Raw genomic sequence first — 20,282 nt, forward strand, 5'->3', positions numbered from 1 at the left:
CCATTTCGCGGTATTTCCCCAATTGACTGGTAAGGATCCTTGTGTGTATCCCCATTTACAGCATGAAACAAGTGTACATAAATTATGGGTATAATCAGAAATAATGGCACCAAAGTGTGACAAAGTGGTCAAAATTACAAAGAGTGTTCTTGCGACAAGTGAGTTTTGGAACATTTATTTTGCGCACCATGTAGTCTTTATATTTTCATAAGTAGACTATTAAGTGACTAATTTGAAAGAATGTGGTACTGGTGGTACTTAATAATAGCAAACATTTCAGAAAATGCCATGAAAACCCATGCAAAACTTTTTAACTTGTACATTTTTTACAGTGCATGTTTCAAATACAAGTACCTCTTTTCACGCTAGCATGTAACACTCCTGACCATATGGGGAAGAAAATTGGGCATATTATTTTTTACATGACAGCTATGACACCATATACAAAACACAGTTTTTGAAGGATGAATTTCCGTGCTGGTCTTTTTCATACAACAACCTCACGGTGCCATTATTTTTTACTTTACCCATTATACATACCATTCTAGTTTTACTGTTTATAATACAGTGGCCATAAACCAGTAGAAGGGGCCTATTAGATACCATTGTCAAATGAATAGAACTCACACCCTAGCATGTGATTTACTATGAGTATGAACATCACAAATTGAAAATCTAGGCCCCTATAAATAATATAAACCCGGAATATAAACTCGTTAATGAAGAAAACAGCATGAAATCAAAACAGTACTCTGATATCCACATTGCTGATATGAAATTCTGAATAGATATCAACAAGTAATCATGGTAATGACAAATTGGCTTCTGACAGAGTTACAACAATCCCCAGAAATCAAGATTGGCAGCCAGAATGTTGACAAATTTCTGTAGGCTACATACTTGTCAATTTCAGCTTATAACCATGCAAAATTTAGTTGCAACCCAGCAAACACAAAAACGTTTTAAAAACATTTTAAATAAGTTATATTTTGGCTTTTGGTTTAGGTAAAAACGTTTTAATAACATTAAAATGTCGGGTTATATAAAGGTCATGATAACATTTTAAAACGTTTTGTATGAAAACACACTACAACAATATTTTTTAAATGTTTTCAAAAAATGTTATTTTAAACTATTTTTGCAAACATTTTTGACAAATATTTTCTCAATACTTAAATAACATTATGTTAAAATATTTGAACCCAACAAACACAGAAATGTTCTTAAAATGATTTTTTTTAAACCTTTTAATAACATTTAAATGTCGGGTTATATAAAGGTCATGAAAACATTTTTAAAACGTTATTGCAAATATTTTTGGCAAACATTTTTCGCAAAATATTTTTTCAACCCCAAAATAACATTCTGTTTAGAATGTTTTGTATCAAGTTTTCAAGAATGTTTTTGGAATGTTATTAAAACATTTTTATACCCTTTATATGTTTGCTGAGCAGTAGATTATCAAAAATTTTTTTTAAGGTTATGAAAACGTTTTATACTCTTAATATACCCTTTATATAACCCGACATTTAATCGTTTTCTGACAACCTTTTATATCCTTTTTGCGAATGATGTCGAAAACGTTTTGTGTTTGCTGGGAAGTTACTTACGTTGAAGTTGAAAAATATGCACAAGTCAAATGAGCTGCTGGCCACATTAGGTTCACTTTTGTCCATGGAAACGGGGACATCAAATTGGGTTGGCTTATTATATTTTGTCAGTGGAAATGGGGAGATCACATCAGTTATTTTTTTCTGTGGAAATGGGGACACACTCAGCTTGATTTTTGCCTGTGCACGGGGACGTCACAACAGTGTGGTTTTTTTTTTTTGATATGGGGATGTCACCTAAACTGTGTGTAAACTGCATTGTTAAAGCATCTTACACACATGTGTGTGGCAGATTGGGATAAAACCATGCAAACTGGGTATGTACCTCAAATCACCCCAGATTTTCAAAAATGCATTTTTACATCAAATTTTAACATATTATGACCATTAGAGAATTGGGGATATCCCCATTTCACCGTATGTCCCCAATTGATTGGTACGAATCCTTGTGTGTATCCCCAATTTCAGCATGAAACAAGTGCCCACACGCACACCCCCACACACGGACACACACACACCATAGTGATTACTAAGTCTCTCCCTGAACATTCAGGCGAGACAAAAAGAGTACATTTGCTGTCAAATGACTTTGTAAGAATGGTAGCACCATGACTAAAACTACCTGTTGGCCAAAATGAATATTGTATTCTATTTTGAACCAATCAAGGAGGGTATTAATAAGATCATCTGCAAATGCAAGTTTGTCATAATTAGTCATAATTGGCAACTCAAATGAGCATTTCAAGTTATCAAGCAATCAGAAATGCTGTTAGATGGCCAGTAGTGTCCAGGGGGTTAAATTTGCAGTTTTGAAATCAACCGCAAAAAAATATGACAATAAAAACGTTGCAAACATTTTCTGCTGCATAGTATGTAAATTGGGTTATTCCATTTGAAATCCTTACACCCCCTATGGAAGGCATGACCTTAATCTCCCACACAGGGGTGTGAATTTCAAACGGAACCACCCATTCAGTGTCGTCTGCTCCAAAATAGGTTATTCCAATTGAAATCCATACACCCCTATGGAAGACATAACCTTAATCTCCCACACAGGTGATATAGATTTCAAACGGAATCCTCCATTCAGGTAACTCTATTTGAAATTCACACTCCCTGTGTGGGAGATTAAGGTCATATCTTCCATAGGGGGTGTATGGATTTCAACTGGAATAGCCCATTGCTTCTTACCAAATGTCTTATGCTCATCAAATCTGTAGAGTTCCACCTGATGAATAGACTTGGCACAAATCTCAATCTCGTCAAATTTCTCATGGTAGATTTTGCCCATCTTGTCAGGAAGATGATAGGTGGCGCCACTCTTCAACGCTTGCTTCAGCCGCACGTAGTAGTTGTGATAATCCATCTGGCGATGCTAAATGTTTGAAAACAAAATGAGGCAAAGAGTTAACTTCATCTGAAATGGTACAACATCAAGAGTAAGCTTACTGCAAGAAATCCTAAAATTCCTCCCTCAACCTTCAAAAGTCCCAAGTAAGCAAACAAACAAACAGACAAACAAACTCACCATACAACTAGTGATCAGCAGGTCGTGGACAGTCATCCCTGGTTTCACTGTCACCATAGTACTTTGGTTGTTAGGAAGCACGACCTTTATGCTGCCGCCATCAATTGGGACATCTGATGAAACTGACTCCTCATGACTTGGCAGACTACCCTCTCCAAGACTCTGCAAAACAAATGTGGTAGCATTGTTTAATGTCTGGGATTCCGTTTATTCCAAAATAAGTACAAACCAGTTTTCTCAAATTTATAGTACACCAAATATAAATGCACCTTGAATCCGCCACACATCCCCATGCCAACCTTTCCACTAAAAAACCCACAGTCTGAGAAGATATCTTACCCTTCCCAGAATCCTTTGCAACATGACATATCACCTCATTACAGCAAATGACACTACTATTTCTTTTCATGTTGATAATAGACTGGCTAAATGTTACCCCATAAAGAAATAAACATATTTTGCAAGATCTTGACATGTTCTGTTCATTTAGGTACTTTTTGTTGATATCAACCCATGTTGCACTAGATAGTAAATCAGTACAGAAAATTGAAATGGGAGAAATGCATTGTGGGAAGTGTAAGATATCTCCCCCACCCCGGCCAAGTACTTACTGAATTATCATTGAGGTCCCCATTTGTCATTCCAGCAGGAGGTGGTTCAGGAGCATCTATGATGTCATATTCTTGCTCCACTTGTTTTGGAGACATAGGGGTCGTGTCACTGTATGAGGAAAGATTACACAAAAAGGATCAGTGGGCTTATACTTCTATATCCTCCAGTATGCAAGATATTTTGAAATTTGCACCCAAATCTATTCGTTTGAAAATTAATTTAATTAATTTTCAATTTGAAAATGAGACTGCACTTTTCTATAAAAACTGTGTGTGAAAAATGTGTGTGAAATTGGGTAAAAAGTACCAAAAACAGGCTGAAATTTAATAAAAACTGAATTTAAAACTGAAAAATCTCATGCCTTAAAAATTTTAAATGTGCCTTATTTTCTGGTGCCCAAAAATTTGATTGAACATTCAATACAAGAGACTGATATCAGAAAATAGATGTACTAAAATTTGATGTACATGTATTGTTTGTAGATACAAATATAAGGACTTTACATATGGTGTTGTGTGCATGTAAATCACACCTTTTAAATATATATAATAAATTTTACAAAAAGGACTGCTGATTGTTTTGAAAGCATTTTGGGTTATTCCAGTTGAAATCCATACACCCATGACTGTAATCTTCCACACAGGGAGTGTGAATTTCAAATAGGGTTACCAGAATGGGTGGCTCCATTTGAAATCTACACCCCCTGTGTGGGAGATTAAGGTCATGTCTTCCATAGGGGGTATTTGGATTTCAACTAAAATAGCTGATTAACTTGGATTAAAAAGACACAAAGTCCATTAGCTTTTAGCTCATCAATTTACATGCACATTCTTTTAAACATTGGAGCAGTTTAAAGAAGCGATTAACTTAGTTAACCCCATGAGAACTACCTGCCGATTGGCCAAAAAGAAGTTCATTATCAATTGGCCCAATCAGTAACATTGTTAGAATAATTTCACCACACAAAACAATTGGGGTGAATGATTTGCAAAGCTCCATTCTGATTGGTGATTTAAGTGAAAATATCATGTAATTGACCAACCAGAGACAATTTTAGATCGGCAGGTCGTGTATTCTGTAACACATTCATGCATCTATGTGCTCCAATCACCTTGCACATACTTAGCTTCCATATGGTATAGCACAAATTACAACAAAATATATTAACAATTGTACTTACACAGACAGCATGTTTCCCATGTCGACTCGATTGATGTTCTTATGCGAGCTACGGCGTAGAGTACCAAACTGAAAGAGAGACAGACAAACACCACAACAGTCCATTACTAGCTATTACTAATGTGTCATGTGCTACCTGATTTACAATTAAAAACTCACAAGGATCCACAACATGCTCATCTATCACGGCACAGTTCTATAACCCTAATACATGTGTACATTCATTGAATGACCTTTGAAAATTTGGGTACAAAAACTCATGCTCTTCAACTTGAGGTCAAAATTTGCACTATGATTGTTTAAATGAGGTTATTGAACTATGCAATTTGGATGAAGCTATTGTGGTCCATAGTGACTATAGCATATTGTATATTGCATTACAATTTTCACTTCGCAAAAATTTTACTTTTCATTTAATAAATCGTCGTCTGCTCACATATTGTTGAATCTCAAATGGCTGCCTTGTGTGATTTTATTATTGTCATCTAATTGTGATGAGATACACTGTATTAAATTAACTTGTTAAATTGATTTTGAGGAATTATCATAATATTACAATCTCGTGTCCATTCATAGCTATTCATAAAAGAATGAAGCATGCTGAAATATAAAACAACAGTATGACATCACAGCAGCTGAAGGGAGTATCCCATTATGCTTTGCGGTACCATTATAGAACTGATTGTGCCATAGAAAATGTACACAAAATCCCACACTTCAACTTTCAATTACTCTCTTAAATCAGGGAAGCTTAGACTTTTGTTTGAAAAAATATCACCCATAGAGTATTGTGAATCTATCAATAGTTCTCAATACCTAAGCGGCCCTTGTTTATATTTTGTATACATTTTGCTATGGAGCATGCAGATATACTGCAATGCATGATGGGATACTCCTTTCAGCTGCTGTGAGTACATATAGCAATGACAATAAAAATCACACAAGGCAGCCTTTTGAGATATGAAAGTATGTAGAGCAGACGACAAAATAAATCATCTTTTATGCAAATAGATAAATGCCTAGAAGCATTGATTAGGCCTACATATTGCTGTGGACATTCCTATGATTGCATTCTGCAAACTTAAACATTTTAGTCTGTGAAATTTCCATTTTTAAACCATTCTAGTGAATACTTACAACTTACAAAGTGCCCGGCAAAAGTATTTTTGTGCCACAAAATTTTCACAATCCAAAAAATTCAAATAAACTTGTCCAGATTGTAACTGGGCAAAAATGAAATAACAAAGCAAAAACATTGTAATAAATGGTCACAATAGGAACGCAGGAAACAAATGATCACTAATCAGGTGATGTGTGAACAAAATATTCCAACAAATATTTCAAATTTTTCATCATTTTCTGAGCAGATGGTTTGGTAGGTCTCTGTGAAATCAACTGAAAATAGATCTTTTTAATGGCTATTTAATACCAGCCCACATCATATAACATCACTTAATGATAACATGAAACCTGCTGTAGATCATTTCTAATGCTTCTTACTATAAAGGTCTTTATAAGTTTAATTAGAGTAATGACAAAGAATTCGTCTTGGGGGAGGAAGGGTCTTCAGAAGCAAAATCAGTTTCTTAGAAATTTGTCCCCATTTTAGAATAAGCGTATTTTGGGCCTTTATAAGTTTAATTAGAGTGCTGGTAAAGAATTCGTCTTGGGGGAGGGAAGGGTCTTCAGAAGTAAAATCAGTTTCTGAGAAATTTGTCTCTATTTTAGAACAAATAAATACTAAATGTAAAGAACACTAAGATTAAATAACATCATTTATAGCATGCACTGCAACTAGTAAATATAATTACTTAATATTTGGAATACCTCCTACATAAGAATAAACAAAACAAAGAAATTGTATTAAAGGGGATATTTTTCAGTGACCCCAACAAAAAAGCAATAAATTGCATCGAACCCCCTAAAATGAAGTTCCAATTTCCCTGTACAAGGAAATATGCCTTTGTTAATCCGTTTTCAAATTTTTGACCTTCCCAATTGACAATTTCAACTCCCTCCCATCAAGATCATGTCCTGTAAATCAATATCAAGTTGTATCAAGAAAGGAATTGATCCCCATCTCTCACATGACCAATCCGACAAAACATAGTGTAAACAAAACGTAAGTTCCAGTATTTGATTTAATTTCTGTACTTTTGAAATCAAATTGCATAAATAATCAAATTCCAATATAATAGCACACCTACCTAGTTAACCACCTGCTCTGCCAGTCAATAACTATGTTGTTCAATTACAGGATATATACGCAACTCATTAATTAAAACAGTCTTTTTCAATAAACTCAATGATATTTTAGTTATGACAGGAGCTGTTTGAAATGACGCTTTGTTGACTTTGAGTACCTTGTGAACATGTGGGTAATATGTTTTGCTACTACAATGAATCTCTACATATCTGTGTTAACATTTCTTAACCCCCTGGGCACTACCTGCCGATCTTACATTGCCTCTGATTGGTCAATTACATGATATCTTCATATTAATCACCAATCAGAATGGAGCTTTGTAAAAAATTCACCCCAATTTTTTGCGTGGTGAAATTATTCTAACAATGTTGCTGATTGGCCCAATTGATAACTTCTTTTTGGCAAATCGGCAGGTAGTTCTCATAGGGTTAAGCAAGTTTTTTAGCATTTGGAAAATTGTGGACACATGTTTCAATCCATTCAGTGACAGGTGGTTTATGGTTTGAAACAAATGTTGTTGTTTTTTCAATTATAAAACAGTATTTAACTTTAGAATAAAATTTGAAATTAAAACTAATTGTTCTTCATACATAAAACAATGAAGCAATTGATGTGAATACTAGAACTAAACATCTCAAAAAAACAAAACTAACCCACCTTAAATAATGGTAATTATTCCAAAACTGGCGATTGTATTACAAATCTGTAAAATGCGTTGGAAGCAGAATTTATTTCTGCACATTTTGGCACCTCATTTGCAGCAATTGACTAAATATTGACGTCACGGCGTACATTTGATTTAAAAATCAATGTTACCCAAGATTTGAAAGTTGCAGTAAATTGTATTGATTTGTATCCAGAATAATGGAAGGAAGTCTGTGTAATGATAATCTGAGTGTTTAGTATTGTTGTAAATGCAACTTTAAAATCTGGACCTCACTACATTAAATTGACCGGTGATTTATTGTTTTCTGGGCTATCATATCAAATGAGGTGTCAAAATGCGCAGAAATAAATTCTGCTTCCAACGCATTTTACAGATTTGTAATGCAATAGCCCGTTTTTGAATAATGGAATGAGTACCAGACTTATCTCAATTCAAATCATCCCTAAATGTTCTCTGTATTCCTAAACCATGTGACTTGGAGATGATTTGAAGTGACCTCCACTTGAGCGAGTCTGGTATTTATTCATAGCTATTATGTAAAAAAAACACATGTAGCTGGTGACAAGTGCATCCTTTTGATACATACGTACACATATAGTTGTTTTTTTCTTTTGATAAACTCTAAAGAAGAGAGAGAGAAAAGAAGACCTACCAGTCCACTTTTCTGCTTCTTCGATGACTTCTTTGAAAATCTGCCTTGCAAATGCACTGGATTTCTAGAACTGACTATAGCATGAAACGATGAGACCGAAAATATTCCCAGTCTAGCGAGGGCGTGTTTTGTTGGTTTGGAGACGCACGCTAGTAGCACCTTAGGGTTAGGGAGCTCGCTGCCTTGTAATGACGCCATGTAGCAACGCAGACGGTATAATTCAAGGTGAAATTTCTCAAGATTTTGGTCCCACTGAGAAATCTGGAAAATGGAGAGAAATTTAATTTAGTATATTATAAACATTTATTCTTCAGAGCAATTTGAGTGTTAATAATATGAATACATAAAAAGCCCAAGTTTTGAGATATTTTCTCAAATAATGAAGAGCTATCACAAGAGCCTCTGAATCAATACTAGGCTTGTTTGTACTCATTTTAATGCATTTTTTCATGCCGATTCCAAATATGGTCATAACAATGTACAATTCTGACATTTTTGGATGGATTTGTAAAGAACATTTGAAACTTGTCGTCTGCAGTCAACAAGCATTCTCAATAGGGAATCAATATTTACCTGTGTGATTATTGCTTGTTTGTTCTTGACATCCTTCACCACTGTTATCTGTAGTTCAGCCATTTTCTTCATTTTGCTTTCCTAAAAGAAACAAAAAAAATCCACACAATTAGTCTCCAGAAATAGCTAGAAATCAAAGCACACATTTTATAAAAAGCCTTTTATGTCTGGACCAGTTTTCATTGACCAGTTTGGCCATGGTATTCAGTGATTAACATAATGCCCCATCTACAATACTGGATTCCACCCTTGGAACCAGAGGCGGATTTAGGGGTGGGTGCCTCCCCCCCTAATTGTTGCAGAGCCGTGCCTGACTTTGTGTATTTTTGCAGAGTGGCATCTGACTTAGTGTGGGCGCCGCCATGGCGGCATTAGTTCGATGCCCCCCCATTGGAAATTCCTGGATCCGCCCCTGGGAACCTACAATTATTTGACACTTCTTGGGCTAGAAGTATCCCAAAATGCAATGCAATTGCTTGTTAACTTCCGGTACACACTTGCTATCAAATATTGGCACTATATGTCTGGTCCTGTGCCCAGTACAGAGATGTCAACATTAACATTCAGAAAATAGGGAGGAATCAAACAAAAAATAGGGAGGTTTTCAAATTTACATGCAACTTCAATGGCACGTAAATTGCCAGAAATAAGAAGGTTGCCAAATTTGGGTGTCAAAATGGACAAAAATGTTTACAAAAATAGGGAGCCTAAATAGGAAGGGTTGGCATCTCTGCCAGTAGCTTCAAATTGACAAAAACAGTGGTAATTTTGGGTCACTGAAGCTGTTGTTTCAAGCATTAAATATCAAGGAAGATGTTCAATTTTCAATAGGATATAACATGTAGGGTCTATGTTACGTTGGGGTCTATGTGGTAGAATAGATCTTGAACTACACATTTGAGTGTCCCATTTTTTACAATTGATCATAGTTAAGCTTTAGCAAGGACACAGTCGCTGTAAATAGTGACCTGTCACTGAACAGATAAAGTGACCAGAAATTTCAACATGGCTTCCATAACTTGTTTGCTTTGTATGGACAACTGATGGGGCTCTATGATAGTCATAGATTACCGCAACTACACTGGTCACTGAAAACAGTATGGACACCAGATGACGCTCTATGATAGTCATAGATTACCGCAACTGGTCACTGAAAACAGTATGGACAACAGATTGTGCTCTATGATAGTCATGGATATTTACCTCGACCAAACTGGTCACTGAAAACTGTGTCCGGACATGGACATAAACCACAATATCTAAGTTGTGTAATAGTGAAACCTCAAAATACCAATTCAAACTAAGTTGTGTGCAGTTATATAAGAGTTAATTGACCTTTAACAAAAACAAAACAAATTTATAACTTTAAAGGAACATTCAGTAGCTTACAAACATAGTAATGTGATGTGATCAAGCAAAAGGAATCAGTTTGTTGGGCAAAATCAAACTTCAGTTGTCAATTTCATTTAATGTACCACTTTCATATAGCTTTATTTTGAAGAAAACTCACAAATTGGACTTATGGTTCTGGAGAAATAATTAATTGCGACCCATCACATCAAAACCGTCCACTTTGTGGCTGCCTTTATTGGCAGATAACAATGAAAGAAGATGAGAAAATATGAAGAAAATAAAAAGAAATATGAGCTATTTTTTGCCTCATAAAACATTTTTACTGTATCTGATTTCAACGAGTAAGGTGTCATTTTAAAGCTAAAAATCAGCAGTTTATCCTAGTGTTTAAATCTCCATTTTCATTTCTGCCACGAGGTGGTTGGTTTTGATAATGATGGGTCACAATTTTAATATCGCTCAGAACAATAAAATACAAAGAAAGTTGAATACTATTATTGACTATATCTCAAAATCCATATTAGGGACAAACGACTCATTTAGCTTGATCACATCAGATAATATGTGACCTGCTACTACGAAGTGAGTATAAAGTCACAAGTTGGTAGTTTCAAGACATCCTGGCTGCGCACCTGTACAAGCCAGTACTAGCAGTATGTCCTTCTTGAATGGCTCATTGTGCCCGCATTCACAAAGGACATTCAGACATACTACTGGCTTGAACAGGTGCATCACCGTGCGTGTGAAACAAAGAACACCACTGCAGCAGCCACGATTCTCAAAACTACCAACTTGCGACTTCACACTCATTTCATGGTAGCAGGTTACATATGTATAAACTTACAGAATCTATCTGTGATTCCAGCTTGGTGACTTCTGTCTTCAGTAGACGTAATGTATCATCTTTCCCATGCTGACGTGCAAATGCGGATGAGCAAGCTGCCAATAAGACACAAAAATTGAATAACAATGGTCAAGTTGATAAAAGTTATAATACAGGACTTGTCCAGGCCTAGATGGCTATGTTTACAAATTACCAGTGGTAGTGGGGGGATTCCTGAACAATAAGGCAAATTCTCAAATTTTTAGAAGTAGAAATGAAAGCTTCTATAGTTATATTTCAACCCTTTTGAACATCCTAGCTATTCAAACTTCAGATTTCTAGGGAATGAATAAAAGTTTCAAGTGTATCCATATCCAACTGGCCTTAAATAAGCATTATCACTACCCCCATTCTTTTTTCTGTTGATTCTCTAACATGTTAACCCCCTGGTCATCTAACAGCATTTCTGATTGGTTGATAACTTGAAATGTTCATTTCAATTGCCAATTATGACTAGGCTTTAAACTATTTATGGTCAAACTTGCATTTGCAGATGATCTTATTAATACCCTCCTTGATTGGATCAAAATTGGACACAATATTCATTTTGGCCAATCGGCAGGTAGTTCTCATATGATTAATAACTGTCTGTAAACTTGACAAACTTTTCAACTTGGAGCCAGACAATTCATTGAACTTGAACTGTGATTATTCCCCTTAGAATCCTGATAAAACGATAGCATTATGTTTAGAGCAAGAAAGACCTATCTGCAATAGCTGCCAGGTGTCATATGTGTACAATATAGAATGCAGAAATGGTCAAATTGTCTATAGGGCAGCTATTGCAGATAGAAATAGATCTTGTTGATACATACTGGGGGTTTGGAGCAAGAGAGGCCTATCTACAATAGCTGTCAGGTGTTATATGTATAAAATATAGAATGCAGGAATGATTAAATTATCTGTAGGGCAGCTATTGCATCTTAGACATAGAATAAAAATTTCAGGAACTCAAAAAATTGCTCTCCCAATATACTACATTTTGTGGTTTGATTGATTTACAATTGAACATATTTTCTTGCTTCACCAAACCAAAACTAATATGAAACAAGGTGGGCCCTTGAAACAAACACCTATGAAATTACTGAAAGCATGCAAATATGCTACCCTGGGAGATCACATAGTCCCATGAAATTTTGTCACTAAAGTCAGCAAAATAGACTCAGTACTGACTTCAACCATGTCAACATCAATATTCATGGCATAGCCTTGTTGATTTGCAAGTATCATTAGGATCCACAACATACTCATCTATCAGGGGCACAGTTCTTTGACCCCAATACATTTGTACATTCATTGAATGACCTTTGAAGATTTTGGGTACAAAAAGTAATACTCTGCAACTTGAGGTCAAATTTTGCACCATGATTGTTTAATTGAGGTTATTGAACTATGCCATATGGGATGAGGCCATTGTGGTCCATAGTGTATGAATTTTTACAAAGTGTCACATAATGTGGACCAGCGTGACATTAGAATTGTTCAATTTGAAAAAGAAAAAAATGTTCAATTTGAATTTGGGCCGGTGACAATTGATTAAGGGCACGCAAATCTTGGCTTATTTTGAACGTTGAACGGAACCCACGCATAGACCCTGATACTTAATTAAAAATGGCTGACAGATTGATCTAATTTGATTGTTCAAACTGCTCATAATGAACATTTTTTGGGGGAGGGATGGTACTCTCAAGTTTGGTTTGGATAGCACTAGGATCCAAAACATGCTCATTTATCAGGACACAGTTCTTTAACACCAATACAGTTGTACATTCATTGAATGACCTTAGAACATTTGGGTACAAAACCTAATACTCTGCAACTTCAGGTCAAATTTTGCACCATGATTGTTTAATTGAGGTTATTGAACTATGCCATATGGGATGAGGCCATTGTGGTCCATAGTGTATGAATTTTTACAAAGTGTCACATAATGTGGACCAGCGTGACATTAGAATTGTTCAATTTGAAAAAGAAAAAAATGTTCAATTTGAATTTGGGCCGGTGACAATTGATTAAGGGCACGCAAATCTTGGCTTATTTTGAACGTTGAACGGAACCCACGCATAGACCCTGATACTTAATTAAAAATGGCTGACAGATTGATCTAATTTGATTGTTCAAACTGCTCATAATGAACATTTTTTGGGGGAGGGATGGTACTCTCAAGTTTGGTTTGGATAGCACTAGGATCCAAAACATGCTCATTTATCAGGACACAGTTCTTTAACACCAATACAGTTGTACATTCATTGAATGACCTTAGAACATTTGGGTACAAAACCTAATACTCTGCAACTTCAGGTCAAATTTCGCACTATGACTGTTTAATTGAGGTTATTGAACTATGCCATTGGGATGAGCCCATTGTGGTCCATAGTGTAGGAAATGTGACACATTTTTATACTGGAGGCCCAAATTTTTAACCAAATTTAACACAATTTTGCAAAATTTTGTTTTTAAATTTGGGTTGCAGTTATGTGAAAATGGGACATTAAAAAACAAGACACATTTTTATACCAAATCTGAACTACACAAAGCCATTGTTACACCTGTATGGTCATTTGTACCCCCTTGGATATTTCATTTAATGCTACAGCAGCTATGGTGCATATACTCCCTTTTTACAATCACACATATCTTTCCTTATCTATTAATTCACACGCCATATACCCGAGCCTACAGCGCTAGGCAGGATATTAAAACAATGCCATCAAGTTAGAACACTTCCTCTTCTTAAACATTACACCTTTAACTCTCTTCACGCGAGTGTCGACTGCAGACGACATGTTTCAAAAAAAATTTAAAAATTCAAAAATTTCAGAAATGTAAATTTTCATGACCATATTTGGAATCAGCATGAAAAATGCATTAAAATGAGTACAAACAAGCCTAGTATTGATTCAGTAGTTGTTAAGATAGCTCTTGATATTTTGAGAAAATATTTCAAAACTTCAACTTTGCGCATGGCTAGCACGCAAAGCATTAAGTAAATACAGTTAAATGCTTAAAATAAATTGTCTGTCTCTCCCATTAGTTTTAATTGCCATATTGCAAAAGTAAAAGTTGATTTCACAAAGCCCTCTTAATAAATTGATCTCTTTATGTATTTTTAATGAAGCAACTTCCAGTTTTGTTTCTTGTTTAGATTCTTTTAACTAAATAATATAAACTCTTTCACAGTATTGGATGGAGCAGACAAAAGTGACCTTGGGATAGTGTGATTGTCATGGTGATGAAGAGTTTATCAAAATACTGTTTGTCCACACAACACTTTTGATCCAAATCAGTCAGAATGCATAAATTCCTTTTCAAATTTTGTCACAAGAAAGCCAAATAGTAAAAGCTATTTTCATAGCAACAAAAGCAAGTCTGTGTTGCATAACAGATCTATCGCATGACCCAGTTATTTTTATCACTTAAATGTCAATAATTTTGTTCCACAAATGGACATGTTCAAGTTGTGGCAACATTCACTAAAGATACCACACATTTTCTAAAAGTATTGTATACCATCTTTGTCACCCCTGCGGACCCATGTACTTTTCAAAGGTCAAATACCATCTTATAGTGGACAGACTATAGATATCAGTGGTCTACATCGAACTAGATTCATAATTACGTCATTATGATGAGTGCCTAACTAGGGCTCTATAGCATATCAGATCTGGATCTCATTGGCCCGCATTGACCTGGATTCATATAAATGTTTGTGTGACGAGTGCCAAAACCAGGGCTGTATAGCATATCTGCATGGATTCCATTTCACTAACTTTATGAAGCTTGTAAGTCACTAAATCGTTCCTAACTTAACGACGAACAGTACTATTTGTGAACAGTACCCTTCGTAAGCAATAGGGATTTCCTACAGGGACCCTTTAAAATTACGTCTAGTATTAGGTATTCGTAACTTTACGAACGTTTACTTGAGTTAAGAAAGGTTAAAAGTTTAGTGAAATGAACCCCAGATCTGGATCTCCTTGGCCCACATTAACCTAGATTCATAATGTTCGTGTAGACAGTCAGGGCAAGATTTGTCTGTATTAGATGCCTGGAGCGTCGTCTGACACCCTTGATTTAGCAACTGTTGATTGCAACATTTCATCTTTGTTGCTTACTAAATTGTCTATTTAATTTGTTACAACTCCTATTACATTGGAATTGCTGTCTGGCTACAATAATTAAATAAAATTATATATGAGGATCAGAGTATCGTGCACTCTGCAAACTTGTTTGTGATGATATGGGCTGGCAAAATATAAATGGATTGAAAACTGCATGATTATAGGTTTGGGTCCATTTTCAAAGGGGATTTGAAATCGCTTATTATTATGAAATCAGTGGCATATCCAAGGGGGAGGCTTCCCTGTCTCCACTCTGTGGATTGCTAGCCACCCTGGTATTTAAGATTTTATGATTTTTGTTACTTTTTAGCACATTTTTGACAATTTTCTTTAAAGTTTCCCCTTGAAAGTTGCGTTATCCACCTCTTTTCCACCTCTGAAAAACTCCTGGCTACACCTTACTGTGCTTACTGCTTACTCACCCTTGCCCCCTCTGAAAATCTCCTCACTATGCCTTACCCACCCCCTGCCCCTTTTATCCCCCTCTGAAAAACACCTAGCTATGCCTTACTCACCCCTTGTCCCCTGTGAAACTCCTAGCTATGCTTTACCCACCCTAGCCCCCCTCTGAAAAACTCCTGGCTATGCCACTGAATGAAAATAAACCAAGCTTACCAGAATGTATAGCTGTGATCCAGTTTTCCAGTTCTATTTGTGTAGTGGCCTGTAGGAGATATGCATCACCAAATGCTGTACTCAAACAGAAGATAAAATCACGTTTGGTATGCTCTGGTACTGCTTGAGCTACGCTGCCTTCTACCACTGGATAGAGAGAGAGAATGAAACAGAATTGGTTATGATGATTTTGAAATGGTGAAATTCATTCTCTTGATTCATAATCATCAAGTGGACAGACCTTGAATTAAGCTGTAGGGTACCCCAATTTGCACTCCAAAAGTTCACCTTTTGTGATACAACTTTTAAAGTGGGTGCAAAATTGCAATGCAACATTTTACACAATAAGCATTCTATTGCACCTCATACTCCCAATTTTCAAACAATGTTGCACCTCAACTTCAAAAATGTAGGGTACAATTAAACTCTTTTGATTTGAATCTTGTTTGATCCAGTGGCTTTAATCTCCCACAAATGGGGTGTAGATTTCAAATGGAGTCACGCATTCAGTTAACCCCAGTTTGAAATTCACACTGCTTGCGTTGAAGATTAAAGTAATGTCTTCCATAGGGAGTGTATGGATTTCAACTGGGGTAGTCCATTCCGGGAGCCCATTTACTTGCCCCTGTTCAACAGGTCCTGTAACATACACTATGGACCACAAGAGCCTCATCCCAATGGCATAGTCCAATAACCTCAATTACATAATCATAGTGCAAAATTTGACCTCAAGTTGCAGAGTATGAGTTTTTGTACCCAAATCTTCAAAGGTCATTCAATGAATGTACAAGTGTATTGGGGTTTAAGAACTCTTCCCCTGATAGATGAGCATGTTGTGGATCATAGTGACATTATCATATCCTGTATCTCCCAAAACCAGATTGATCTAGAATCAATCCCATTGTGTTATCCAGATTGGTATTAAAACAGGAAACGCATTTAGTTGAAATATCTTACCTAGTACGTGACGTGGTTCTGATGTATCATCGGGAGCGTTCTTCTCATCGCAGTGGTAAAATAATAACATGGTACCCTTCAAACACACTGAAAAATAATTAGAGAATAACAATAAGAATATCTGTTTTTACTATCCTTTACCATGTGATAGAAAACAGACAGGTCCAATATTTTGAGTATTGGATGCCGGCACTACTTTCTAAAATGAACCAAACTTGTTTAAATGATCTTGCACCAGAATGTATCAAATGTCTCCTCCAACCATATAACCCTCCTCGTATGCTCCGTTCTAGTGACAAATCGCTTCTCTGCGAACCCCGCTCAAAACATTCATGGGGGGATAGGGCTTTTTCCATTGCTTCACCACGTCTCTGGAATACTCTGCCAACCCACATTAAACTAAGTACATCTTTAACACAGTTTAAAAGTTCTTTAAAAACTCACTTAATGAAAGAAGCATTTTACTGATGTGCATCACCATATTTTGTTCACCTATTGATTGTTGTTCATGTGTAGATTAAGTTGTAATGTAAATTAATTTTTATTTTGTAGTTTAAGTTAATCTATGTATGGCGCCTTGAGCGCCATTGATTTGGTGGAGATGTGCGCATAAAAAATTCACATTATTATTATTATATTGTTTTAGTTGCGCATACTGCAATCTCGTTCCTGTATTATGCTCTAGAACGTGCTACATAATCGCACTTCAACAAGCATCTTCCGCAACGATGTGGTTGCTGACATCTAACGTGTGATAGACGACATGCAGAAACCAGTGAAATTCATCGTTTACAAAATTACAAGCTAAATAACAGCCACTGACTAAGAATATGATGTAATATTAGGGATACATAACATTCATAGCAGGTAAATGGGCCAATATAATAACGATACTGATACATGATCATGCAATCATTGATGAAGCACTTCCTTCAGCTGAACCGGCTATGAACTTTTCCTCAACTTACACAAATCAGGAACAGACAACACTAAATACTCATCTTTCATGTAGAGGAATAGGTTATTAAATATCATAATGTTACAATTTGTGGGGAATTTATAGACCAGCTGATGTGCTATCTTATTGCATCCTTGACGACTTTTAATAGAATGGCCGTTTGCCAAACACAAAGAAGTTCCTCCTTGTGTTTGGCAAACAGCCATTTTATTAAAAGTGCAAGACCCTATACATCCCTTCATGTTTAGAATTTGGTGGAGCTCCATCAATCACACTCCCGGTTTTGTTGAGGAGCACGATTGAGCTCTTGAAAATCACACTCCTGTGATTTTTGAGGAGCTCAATTTGGAATCCAACAGGCGATAACGTTACGTACCGCATCGGCCATGTTGGTGGTTTTTAACATCTGCAACTTTATGTTCATATCATTAGATTTATCAAGTTTACTTTGAGGATTGTTAAATGTCAAAAATGTCCATTTTTAATATGTGCCATAAAATTTGTATTTTATCGCAAATTTCACAAAATAAGAATACCAGAAGGACATTCCACATAATTATTCAGAATGCAATTTGGTGTCTGATGTGCTCTCAGGTCCTACAAAAATATTGCGCAAAGGTGGGTAACCAGGCCAAAAAAAAGTTGGATTCATCAAAAGACAACATGATCACTTACCCCAATAATCTTTCCATTTCCTTTTTGCAGCTCTCTCTACTTTCTTCTTTCTCTGAACCAGCATACTCTTGACAGTTAGCCATCCTGCTTTGCGGATTGCCCCCCTCTGTTGAAAGCATGTACCTTGAGTGTGATGTGAGCTGATACTTTCAGAATCCTCTTCTCCCTCCTCCTGTTAAGAGATTAAAAATATGTCAAGGTAATTAAAATTTACTTTTCGGTGAAAATGTACTGCCTACATTTGCTATAGCACTATGGACCACAAGGGCCTCATCCCAATGGCATAGTTCAATAACCTCAATTAAACAATCATAGTGAAAAATTTGACCTCAAGTTGCAGAGGATGAGTTTTTGTTCCCAAATTTCCAAAGGTCATTCAATCAATGTACAGATGTATTGGGGTTAAAGCACTGTGCCCTAATAGATGAGCATGTTGTGGATCCTGGTATAGTTTGTCTCATCTCAAGAATAACGCTATGTTGGATTTTGCATTGGCAAATTCGAATCAGTGCGTTTACGCGATTATATCACCAGCACAAGGACAAATCGCCTTTCTATGCACGTGTGTATAATTATGCCCTGCTTGATTAGGTTAGCGCACAAGATTCAAATCTGCTACTGCAAAATCCAATATGGTGTTACTCTCAACTTGAGACGAAACAGACTATAAGAATACACTGTGTGCATATTATGAACACTTCAAATGAATCTGTATCTTAACATTGACAAACTTTGTAATGTAATATTTTAAATTGTGTGCTTAAAGCCATATTGCAACATTTCCATAAAAATAGATTTGTATTTTGTTTAGATTTTGCTGGTCAGATACGTTCCCATTTGATTTTGACCCAAACAACTTATTGGTCAAACAAAGAAAATCACAATTTATTGCCAGTGACGATATCATCACAGTAGGATCCACAACATGCTCATCTAATCAGGGCACAGTTCTTTAACCCCAATTCATTTGTATATTCATTGAATGACCTTTGAAAATTTGGGTATAAAAACTCATACCCTGCAACTTGAGGTCAAATTTCGCACTTTGATTGTTTAATTGAGGTTATTGAACCATGCCACTGGGATGAGGCCATTGTGGTCCATAATGTTAATGCATGTCACTTTGGGGGAAAGCTGTAATAGGACCCAAAAATTGTCAAAAGTACGCCGATTTTGCCAAAAAATATGGGGGGCCAACTTTTAAAGAAGTGACACCCCAAGGATTTATATGAGGAATCAACACGTAATTCAAAACCAACTTTTGTGACATCAAGTCATGATCAGGAAATGCCCCTTTAAAAATCCCCAATGATCCGTTATCACACATATCCATACGTTGAGTAACATGTAACCGCATCTAACACGCATACATCCTGTGTTTAGCACCCTGATACTGATGGGACAATTTATAGCCGGCCATCGTGAGATATTTACAGTCCGTTTGATAACACCCTCAAGACATACAAATTCCCTACAGGTCAACGCTACTCAATCGTGCATCACTAGGATCCACAACATGCTCATCTATCAGGGCTCAGTTCTATAACCCCAATACATTTGCTTATTCAATGAATGACCTTTGAATATTTGAGTACAAAAACTGATACTCTGCAACATGAGGTCAAATTTTGCACTCTGATTGTTTAATTGAGGTTATTGAACTATGCTTTTGGGATGAGGCTATTGTAGTCCA

At 36.1% G+C, this 20,282-nt stretch overlaps 1 protein-coding gene across 1 annotated transcript in view; it reads right to left on the minus strand.

Moving 5' to 3' along the window:
• The window catches only part of LOC140156568 (rho guanine nucleotide exchange factor TIAM1-like), a 128,312-nt gene that overhangs the window by 36,064 nt on the left and 71,966 nt on the right, over positions 1-20,282 (minus strand). Inside the window, exons 7-16 of the mRNA XM_072179508.1 lie at positions 18,590-18,761; positions 16,957-17,043; positions 16,000-16,146; positions 11,225-11,319; positions 9,028-9,108; positions 8,455-8,715; positions 4,931-4,998; positions 3,750-3,858; positions 3,139-3,300; positions 2,802-2,985 (exon numbers count right to left, since the gene is read on the minus strand). Coding sequence (XP_072035609.1) covers positions 2,802-2,985; positions 3,139-3,300; positions 3,750-3,858; positions 4,931-4,998; positions 8,455-8,715; positions 9,028-9,108; positions 11,225-11,319; positions 16,000-16,146; positions 16,957-17,043; positions 18,590-18,761 — 1,366 coding nt within the window. The remainder of the gene's footprint in view (positions 1-2,801; positions 2,986-3,138; positions 3,301-3,749; positions 3,859-4,930; positions 4,999-8,454; positions 8,716-9,027; positions 9,109-11,224; positions 11,320-15,999; positions 16,147-16,956; positions 17,044-18,589; positions 18,762-20,282) is intronic.

Source organism: Amphiura filiformis, chromosome 7 (assembly GCF_039555335.1).
Source record: "Amphiura filiformis chromosome 7, Afil_fr2py, whole genome shotgun sequence".
NCBI classification, from domain to species: domain Eukaryota; kingdom Metazoa; phylum Echinodermata; class Ophiuroidea; order Amphilepidida; family Amphiuridae; genus Amphiura; species Amphiura filiformis.